The sequence below is a fragment of the Gaeumannomyces tritici genome (genome assembly GCF_000145635.1).
Source record: "Gaeumannomyces tritici R3-111a-1 unplaced genomic scaffold supercont2.7, whole genome shotgun sequence".
NCBI classification, from domain to species: Eukaryota; Fungi; Ascomycota; class Sordariomycetes; order Magnaporthales; family Magnaporthaceae; genus Gaeumannomyces; species Gaeumannomyces tritici.
The window spans coordinates 1,603,995-1,613,838 of NW_008804551.1; the positions used below are offsets into that span (position 1 = coordinate 1,603,995).

The following is a 9,844-nucleotide window of genomic DNA, read 5'->3' on the forward strand; positions in this document are numbered from 1 at the left end:
TTGAGTGTGGACATCCATGCACAAACCGGACCATATTTAGATAGATGCCTTGTTTCTGCTCTCTCAGCCGCAGCGACACGTCTCCAATCACCGCTACCACCCGACATGCCACCCCACCAATACAACATCCGGGCGGTGGAGGTGGACATAAAGTGGTTCCCCGGGGTCTAGTCCGGCGGCCTCGGCCCGCATCCGCTAAAAAGGCTCTGAGGCTGACGCTAACGGCCTGGTCCACCACTATCTCGCCACGCTGGGTCGACGTCAGCTTTCATATCCCGATTTACGCGGCCCCACCCCCCCCCCCCCCCCCCCCAACCGGGCCTGGGCCGTTTCCTCCTTCCCGATGCACGTATTTTGCCGAAACGTCGCTCACCCCACCGGGGATAGCGCCCGGCTCATGAGGAAAACAAGGTAATTACCCTTGTCAACCATGGCCGGAATCGTGGTCGCAGTGATAAGCTCTTTGAAGGCCGGCTTGGCGGCTCTGCGCAACCAGCCGGGGAAACCAATCCACTGGTTCGGAGCAAACTCCCGGGCACCCCCACAATGCCAGCCTCTTAGGTCATCTGGATAATTAGTCCAACTTATATATGAGCTTCCTCGCTACCTGAGTTTGACAAACGCCGGGCGGCTCCTCCACGTCCTGTCATGCGATATAAGGCGGTATGCCATAGGCTGATGAGCTGATTGTCAATATGCCAGCTGCTTCTTTCTTTGGATTGACCTTTTGCAGTGCATATACCCGACTTGCCCCCCCACCCCGGAGCAAAAGGACAATATGGCGGGCTCTATTTATGGAAAAGGAAGTCCGGAATGGTCGAGATATGATTGGTGGAAAGTCGCGGCGTGTCGAGTGGTTGTATTTTTATCCCGTTGGATCTTTGGGAAGGGGGTCGCCAGCACCGCGGATCGACGTGCTTTGAGCGACATGGCGGACACTGGTACAGTGATGGAGAATGGAGCCTCTATATTAAGGCCGCATCGAACCCTCTCCTGTTCAGTGCAGCCAGGCTTATCCTTCCTTGTCCTCGCGGCATCTCAAATCTCTCAACCATCGCCTTTGCCGGGGTCTTCTTTTTTTTGCCATATTAGCAATCTGCCTTGACCCGTCGCCACAATGCTGAAGCAGACCGTCCTCTCCTTGGCCCTGGCCGTTTCTTTGGCTGAGGCCTGGAGCGGAGTGACCAAAACAAGCTGGGATTGGTACGTGATATTCTGCGACAACACTTTCCCCGGTGGTTCCTAGAGACACACAGAGAGTGATTCAAACTGATGTTGATCCAACAGCTGCAAACCAGGATGTGCCTGGCCCGAAAGTCTCGCGACGGCTAAAGCGAGGTAGGACACACTCCCCGGCATATCAAGGAAGTTGGCATGTTGTGAGGTTTTTTTCCCCAGCTGTTTAGAAAGAACCCGATTTTTTAACGCTACGTTTTGCTAGGGGTGATGTACGGGTCTGCGACAAGTACGACCGTCTGTTGACTTTTTCCCGGGGCCGCACCGAACAATCGTCTTGCTTCCAGCCCGGCGGCGGCGGCGGCTACCTGTGCTCGTCGTACCAACCCATCCCCATCACCAACGATTATTCCATCGGCTTCGCCGCCCTGGGCGAAATCTGGGCCTGCTGCCGATGCTTCCAAGTCAAATGGCTTGAAGGCCCGGCTCGTGGCAAGCGGATGGTGGTCCAGGCCGTGAGCAACAACCCCGGTACCGGTACCGCCATCACCATCCTTACGCCCGGCGGCGGCCACGGGAACAACCCGCAGGGATGCACCGCCCAGTTCGGGAAAACCACGTAAGTAAATACTGAACTGCCCTGCCACCTGGCGGAAATGCTAATGCTAAATTTTTTTTACGTTCAGTGGCCGCGCGAATGGTGGCGTCAGCTCGGCATCCGAATGCGAGCTCCTCCCGGACCACCTCAAGGGCGGCTGCTACTGGCGCTTCAACTGGGCTCGCGATCACCTCAACGACCGAGCTGTGGAGATCGACCAGGTCGACTGCCCTGCCGCTCTCAAGGATATCTCGGGCTGCGATGGTGAATTTTGAAACCTGACACAGAGTAAGAAAGCATGTCAGGGTGAAGGGGGAGATACAGAAAGGGCCAATAAGTTCGACGCTGCGGCTTGCCAGCTTGGGAGGACTCACTCATTGATGATATTTTCTCTCTTGTGATCTGATGATGGCTTGGGGGAACTTTTGCTGGGGAGGTTGTCGGGTTGGGCTCTGGGGTTGTTGCTCTGTGGGTTAGGCTGTTCGTAACTCGCTCCCATCACAGCAGACTGAAACAAAAACAACCCCTCTCCAAAAGCAATCGCTCAAACGACACCTTCAATCAAATCGGCACGTCAGAAAACCCTGGGAACGTCCCGGTTGACTGCTGCACGTCTGAATGGGTACCTCCATATGTCTTAGCTTAGCTCTAGCCACGTGACTTTCATCCTGTACGCGACATTGTCAGCTGTTAACAGCTGCCTCACCCACTCTAGCTCTCGGCGTGGGTCTGGCTGCCGTCCTCCTCAACATTGGGCGCCTATTGCGCGATTGGGCATCGCTGCTTGATGATAAGGGATTTTCCTAACACTGCGACCGACCCCTCGTCGCCCTCGAGCTTTCTCTCCATCCTGCCCGCTCTATACCTGCGTCGCCATATCACCCTCTCCACTACACCTCGGACATTGAAATCCCCTCTTGGATTTTCCTGACCTATGTACAAGAATATGTCCAGTGGCCTTATAGCTAGCATTGGAGGCTGTTGCTGCGGTATTTTCGCGTCGAAGGACGCGGAACCCGACATCCAGTCGCATTCTACGACCCCACCACAGAATAAGCAGACTTCACGTCTCACAGTCGAACAATCCGAGCGACATGACTCACCACATGGGGGTCGGTCCCCGGACGATGAGGTGGCGGTCGCTCAGCAAGACCGCAACCAAACCCCCGAGATGACGAACCCGCCCGGACCCAGCACAGCAACAGCGCCGAAGACGACGGAACAGCCAACTCCCGCAGCCATAGGCACGAACAGGTTGTGGGACGAGGCGTATAATAAACTCGGAGGTGTGGAGCCCGGTCTTGTCGGTAAATACGAGACCGTGATTAAGGAGAAGCTGGGGGTCGGCGTGTCCGAGAAGCAAGGCGAGCGACGCCTCACAATGGACCAAGTCGCCGGCAAGATCGCACAAGACATCGAAAAAAACGACAAGTCGATGATTGGAGTCGGAGACCACAAAGTAGCCGTGAGGGATATCGTTGAGCAGGTAGTCCACGTTGTAGAATTGGGCAAAAGCTACGTGGGCGACGCTCTAGCAGCATCGCCACCGGCATTAATCGCCTGGGTAGGAGTCTGCCTGCTGCTTCCGGTAATGACCACCATTTCAAGTAACTTCGTACCTGATCATTTCCAGTCACACTAATATGCTGTTTGTAGCTCGTCCTCAATTACTCGGAGCAGGACCTCCTCCGTGCCGAGGGGCTGAAAACCATCGCCTCCATTGTTCTCGACTGCTCTGTACGCGAGGCCATCTTGACCCAGTCCACAGGTCAAGCTAATTCAACGGCTAGCGGTGCATGCTGGGACGCTCTACTGGAACGATAGTGGCCCTTACAGCAGATAGAAGGTTCAGAGTCGTTGTCGACGAGTAGGTCGCGAATCAAGGATTCGTTCGGCTGACCCCGGACAAAGGTCATCAACTGGTCGTTTCGCAGGCCGAGGTTTGGCACGCCAAAGAAAAGCATTCCGAAACAGGCTTTGGACAGGTTGAAGTACGCGTCGTTACTTCGGTTGCGAGTGCGGACAAGCGCCTACGGCAATCAGCTAGCTGCTTTGCCATGGGCGGCGCGGCATTTTACCTTTTTAATTAGCAAGCCGCCAAAGCTATGGCCGATAAATATAATTGGACGGCGAAAGGTTTACCGGGGTTAATTTAAGCCAAACAATATAGCATTAAAAATTACGTACCTTATTTTTCGCTTGAAAAGCAATAATTTATTTTAAATAAGTAGCGCTTATATTTTCAATGGATTATTTTTACCGGTTATTTGCTAATGTAATATTATAACCGTAAAGCAGCATTTAAATGTTTGGTACATTTTTGGAAAGGAAATTGCATAGCCAAACATTATTACCGTTTAAAGATTTTTAAAAATTAAATGCATAGTTTTCGAAGCCAGGTATTGCTATAACGCTACAAAGTGCAAATTAATAAAGGTAAAAGCAACGGGCGGAAAATAGCATATATTTAATATTGGCGCCGCTTTTGCTTTCGTACAAAAGCGTAATTCCGTCGAATTTGCAGGCATAGCTATATCGAAAATCCCTTTTAGCCCAACGTAGCTATGCGGATAGTTCGTTTTTAAAAAGCAATGTAGTGATTAAAACGGTAACGAAGCCGAATTGCTTGTCCTGTGGTGCTAAAAAGCGATAAACGATAATTGCGGCGGCTCCTTGCAAAGTTGGGTCCTGCCCAGCGATAAACCTTAGGGTAAGGTCCAACTCATCGGCGTGGTCGATTGGGATGTTATTAACGCGGAAAGCCAAGCTTTTGGGCTTTGGCGCCGTAAAGATAGCGGCTTGATTTAAGTTAGGGTCCCATCCGGCGATAGCCCTCGAGTTGCGGTTTAGGATATGGGCGTGGTCGATTGGAATGTTGTCAACGCGAAACGTTAGTTCTTCGGCTTTCGGCACCTCCAACGGCTGCCTGGGGTGTCGGCCGAAGAGGATGGCAGTCACCAGGATGATCATGGCCGTCGCGAAGACCGCCAAAAATAACTCCGCCGGTATGGTCATTTTGTTCCAGATACTGGACAATATGGTGATGCGAGAAGCAGACAGTGCTGTCTCGAGTGTGGTTCCAGCGCAAGGCGCAGAACAGGAATCCCTGAAGTCTTCCGCTATCGATGTCCTCCAAGGACAGAAAATTCGCGACATTATGGACGATATGAAAAGAGGCAAGAGCGAGTGGGACCCAGACGATGGAATGGAGCTTGGAGGATTGAAAAGCCTAGCGCGGGACTTTGCTTTCAGGTTGCTATATTTATCCTCATGGGCGAGTTCGGACCGCGACCCAACGACCGGAACACGGCTTATAATGCTGCTCTCTTTGTTGTCTCCCATCCCAGGATTTTAAGTATAAAACCAGGAGGATGGTGCGAGAGGCTTTCGAAGAGGCCTTCGCCGTTTCGGAGAAGCAACGGAAGACCTTGGACAGGTGGCCGACTAGGGACTCCACTTCAATGTTGCAGGAGGAGGATGTTACTACGGAGGAAGAGGAAGTGGACTTCGACTTTGATTCGGATTGGTCCTGAGCTAAAGGGATGGCGGCCGGCCACGTGCTGAAACTAGGAAATCGCAATATCCTCCGAGTCGACTTCTCCGTGGCGTTATTTTGTAAATAAGCAGATGCCTTGCCATCGTCGTGGATTGTCGAGGGTGACACCAGGACTCTGTGCAACATCGGAACGACTTTTGCAGATACTTGCCTGCAGGTATCTTGTGTAAGTCCAGTGTATTGCCTGGCTGTGGTAATTTGGCTTGGGGATGATGGGTACGAAGGTCGGTAGGGATCCGCAGAATTCGTTGTTTAGATGTGGAGATGTCAGAGACATAAATAGGGTTACCTTCAAAACCCGGGCAAAACAGTCCGCATCTTCGCGTCCTCATCTTTCTCGCTTCTTCTTCTCCTTTTCTCCTCCGTCCTTCTCGTTGGTTGGTTGCTTAATGATACCACCTACCCTTCATTGGTCCGACCCTAGCCAAGGCCTGCCTGTGTACTGGCTTAGGCAGCGGCAGCAGCCATCCCCCCTCCAACCAGCCTTTTGTGGTGTGAAAAAAATCAGATCCACGTGGCAATCGCCTGCGTATTACGGGCCATTTGATTGGGGGAGGGTATAAAGGCTGCAGCTGGGCCCGCGCTATGCTGGCGTAGGGGTGTTGGACACAAGTTCCAGATGTAATTAGTGACCGCGGGAGGCGTCGGGATGGATTTCGGGCCTGCATTCTGGAGCTGTTTCCGAAGAGTTTTCTTGTACCACAGATTGACAATGTCAGCCAATTCTAGGACTTGAAAGCGGCTAATGCCCATTGTAGCTCTGGAAATATTGCTAAGTCAAGGCGGGCAAGCTCGGCCGGCGCCCCTTCGACGGTGCTAAGTGGCACCCCAAGGCTGACCGGGTCTTCACGATGTCTGGCGCCTACACGTCGCAGGATTACACCTACGGACTGCGACGGTGCAGACTTTGCAGTCGTTGCCCTTGATCAACTTGATCAGGGCAGTTTTGGTGCACAAACGGTGCGTTGAGCGATTTCCACGGGAAAGGTCTGTAGACAGCGAGCAACTTGCTCATCTGCAGGGAAAACGATGTCTCGATAGCCTCACGTAGGTCTATCTCGAGGTAGAGGTCTCATAACCTGTGGAAGGCTACTCGCGCCGGAACTGATTGGTGGTTCTATCTTGGACCACCGCCTGCCGACTCTGCAGGCAGCGGCCCGAGGGCTAAACTACAAAGTGTGTGCCGCACAGACCATGGTCACACGTGACACCTTTTGATTTAGTATAGATATGGCACCGGGCTCCATTCCCCCTTTCAACCAGGACTGCCACGCGGAATGCCATGCGTTCCAACCGACTACTGGGACGCGAGGAAGCTGGAGCACTCGAAATCATCGCCACGTGGCAGAACACGCCGGGCGGGCGGGCGGCGGCCTTCTTCTGCGCGTCCTCTGGATGCTCGCGCAGGTCAGCGTCAACATCAGCGCCAACGCCGTATCGTTTGCCAACGACGTCACAACGCTGCTGCCGCGGTGGCTCAACATTCGACGCGGGACGCTGCTGGTGTCCATCGTCGGTGGGTGGGCGCTTTGCCGCTGGATCATTGTCGCGTCCGGCCGTTCGTTTCTGCTGTTCATGCAAGTCAACCCATTCTCGGAAAGAAACAAGGATAGGGGGTGGCAAGTCCCGAAAATGGGTAAACAGGCCAACACTAACGTCACTGGCAAACCAGGTCCGCATACGCCATCTTCATGGCCCCGATTGTCGGCATCCTCTTCACCGATTACTAGCTCGTCAAACACCGGCGGTACGACGTGCCGGCGCTTTACGACCCCCGTGGCATCTACCGTTACGGGCGTTACGGAACCAACCGGCACGTGGCGCTCGCGACGTTTCCCGTCGTCATCCCGCTGATGCCGGGGCTCGCGAACAAAGTCCGCCCGGACGCCGTGCCCATCGCGCAGGGGCTGCCCAACCTCTTTTCGTTCAACTGACTGTACGGGCTTTTCCTGTCCGTGTTCCTGTATTACGGCGCGAACCTGCTTTCCCGCACAGAGAAACGTTGATCGCGCGCGTCGTTATCGGGTTTGAAGGCACTGCGACAGCACAAGATGATGTGGATACAAGCTCTGATTTGAAAGCCGCCATCATGGTACCGTAGTAGGATTTTATAAAGCGACATAAAATCTAACAGCGCCTTCACTGAAAACCGTGTGTGCGCGTTCAGTCAGGAGAAGGCAGGACGCCCAGTATCAAGGTGAGCACCCCTCCTCTCCACAGAACCCGTTCGAAGAAGCCTAGATAAAGCAGCTACCTGAAATAGCCGTCATATCCCTTCGGCTGGGATAACTTAGTTAGAAAGAAGGTGCTGGTGAGCCGCAATGATATTGTCGGCCAGCTCCTTGGGCTGGCTAAGGAAAGGCGAGTGGCCGGCGTTCATGGTCGCCATAAAGGAGCCAGCGGGGAACTGGGACGAAAGAGAATTTTGGACAGAGATGTCGATGGCCTGATCCAGTTCCGTGTGGATATAGGCTACATTAAAATTATCTTCGGTCCAAGGGGCGTAGCGCGAAGCGTCTTGGACAATTTTAAAAGGCTCCGGACGGAGTGCGGCGACGCATTTAGCGACTAGCTCTTGATCCTCAACGTCGTTGTAAAATATTTGCTCTGGGGTGGAAGGGAAGTAAAACCTCCCGTCATCCTATAGCGGATAAGATGGGAAAAGAAATTGGGTTAGCTAAGGTTTTATAGGGCGAACGATTAGGATTGTATCAAAAGCCCGCAATACCGTTACTTCCAACCACGGAGGAAGCGTGCCGTTAAAAACACCCAGGGCGCTTTGGCCGACCGAAAGCGCCATGGCGGTCAGAAAGACATGGGTGATAATGCCGCCCGGTTTGCCGGCAGCCGCGCGCTGTTGGACGCTAAGACCCTCGACCACGTTGGAGGAGACGGCGCCGCCGTACGAATGCACAACCAGCACGACCTTTTGGCCAGCGTCGACGAGCGTCTAGAGGTCCGCGCGCACCACGGCCGCGTCCGCGTACAGGCCCACGTCTGGGTCCGCGGTCCTGACGCTGGGTAAGGTCGAGGCCGAGGTGTTGTTAAAGCCCCTGGACGCGAGCTCGGCCCGGATCAAATCAAAGGCCCACGGGCCGTGGAACGCGCCCGGGACGAAGTGCACGGTCACCGGCTGCGTCATCTCCGTCGGGGGGCTGGGAATGACCAGGCCAGTAGCGACGGAGGCCAGCAAGGGGAGTGTATGGGAACGCATCATGGGAAACACGAGGGACGCGTGGCCGACCGAGGGAGACGATTATACGTAGAAGCACGGCAACATGTTGTAACCCGCTGGGACGGTGATGTAAAGAAGGATAGGGGACAAGGTCGCACGTCGAAGGCGTCGTCACAGTGCTAGGGGCTCCCTCTTAAATGGCTACATGCACGGGATTTATAGCCGACCAGCCCACGTTAGCGATCCTTCGCGCACGCAGCGGAGGGCTTAACATGCGCTAATTACAAATCTTTGATATTTGTCAGCGCATCTTATTAGTGAAGCCGTCTGTGATCTTTTGCGGCAACCATCGCCGGCATTGGCGGGACCCCGCAAAATGTAACGATCCAAAGGGACGACGAAGACGTCGTCCTGCGGGACCCCGTTGCGGCAAAATGTAATTATTTCGATGATTCCAAAAAACCAACGACCAGACCAAGATCTTGTTCAATATGTTTCCTTCCGCGAATAGTTATACATATTCCTTTTTGCCCTGCTATCAACCGCAGAAAATTGCAAAATTCCCGTCAAATTCTGGTAAGCCACGCCATCCCGACGAGAAAGCAAATTAGTCCAAGATGCAGCTCAATCTGCCTAACATCATCGTCTTGTTGCTTAATTAATCGACATTGAATCCTTTGGCCCTAAACCCGAAGATCCTTTTTCAATCCTGACTCCTTAATTCCACCGTTTCGCCCTTCAAGCCAAAGATAACCCCTTTGTTCTTAAAGCCTACGAGTGGTAAGTTGCTCTTCAAAAGGAGGCTGCTGCAAATCACGCCCACGCTACTAAAAGCCATGGCCAAACTTGCCCATACGGGGTTAAGCCGGACGTGCTGGCCATTGCTCGTTATTGGGTAAAAAACCCTTGCAGCGATAAAAAGCGCTTAAAAGTTATATATTAAAGCCTAGCCAAAGTTAAATTTAACACGCCAAAATACCGCGCGGTTAAAATTGGTTAACGTTAGCAGCGCTGTTAAATTCGATTTAATAAGCACAAATTCGGTAGCAAAAATAGCAATATTGGAGCCAAAGCCAATTGCAATGCTAACGTTTGCAACAATTAAAATTAGCGAATCGTTAACGCCATTTTTTACCATTGCAACAATTGCTTTTTGCTTAGCATTTTCCTGGCAAATCCAAAAAGTAACCGCGCGCTAAATTTGGTTTGGCTTTTTTGCAAATATTTAACCTTATTTACCTTTTGTTTCGGTAACACGCCGGCAATAATACGCTTTGGAAAAATGCCAATTGCAGCGTTAACTGCTTGGATGGTCGTAAGGTTATTTCCGGAATAATCC

The 9,844-nt window shown here is 52.8% G+C and overlaps 4 protein-coding genes across 4 annotated transcripts; 2 read left to right on the forward strand and 2 right to left on the reverse strand.

Annotated features, from left to right (window-relative positions):
- Positions 1–1,117: 1,117 nt before the first annotated feature.
- GGTG_11851 (hypothetical protein) lies at positions 1,118–3,925 on the forward strand (the record flags this gene model as incomplete). Its single annotated transcript, XM_009229742.1, has 8 exons — positions 1,118–1,203; positions 1,288–1,338; positions 1,442–1,795; positions 1,863–2,038; positions 2,851–3,338; positions 3,431–3,511; positions 3,565–3,641; positions 3,709–3,925. 8 exons carry the CDS (start codon positions 1,118–1,120, stop codon positions 3,923–3,925), a joined length of 1,530 nt encoding a protein of 509 aa, XP_009228006.1.
- Positions 3,926–4,336: 411 nt separating this feature from the next.
- Positions 4,337–4,789, reverse strand: GGTG_11852 (hypothetical protein; the record flags this gene model as incomplete). Its single annotated transcript, XM_009229743.1, has 1 exon — positions 4,337–4,789. One exon carries the CDS (start codon positions 4,787–4,789, stop codon positions 4,337–4,339), a length of 453 nt encoding a protein of 150 aa, XP_009228007.1.
- A 1,392-nt stretch (positions 4,790–6,181) lies between these two features.
- GGTG_11853 (hypothetical protein) lies at positions 6,182–7,264 on the forward strand (the record flags this gene model as incomplete). Its single annotated transcript, XM_009229744.1, has 4 exons — positions 6,182–6,228; positions 6,352–6,377; positions 6,559–6,986; positions 7,061–7,264. 4 exons carry the CDS (start codon positions 6,182–6,184, stop codon positions 7,262–7,264), a joined length of 705 nt encoding a protein of 234 aa, XP_009228008.1.
- Positions 7,265–7,422: 158 nt separating this feature from the next.
- Positions 7,423–8,544, reverse strand: GGTG_11854 (hypothetical protein; the record flags this gene model as incomplete). Its single annotated transcript, XM_009229745.1, has 3 exons — positions 7,423–7,971; positions 8,059–8,256; positions 8,299–8,544. 3 exons carry the CDS (start codon positions 8,542–8,544, stop codon positions 7,621–7,623), a joined length of 795 nt encoding a protein of 264 aa, XP_009228009.1. The 3' UTR covers positions 7,423–7,620.
- Between the last annotated feature and the right edge of the window lie 1,300 nt (positions 8,545–9,844).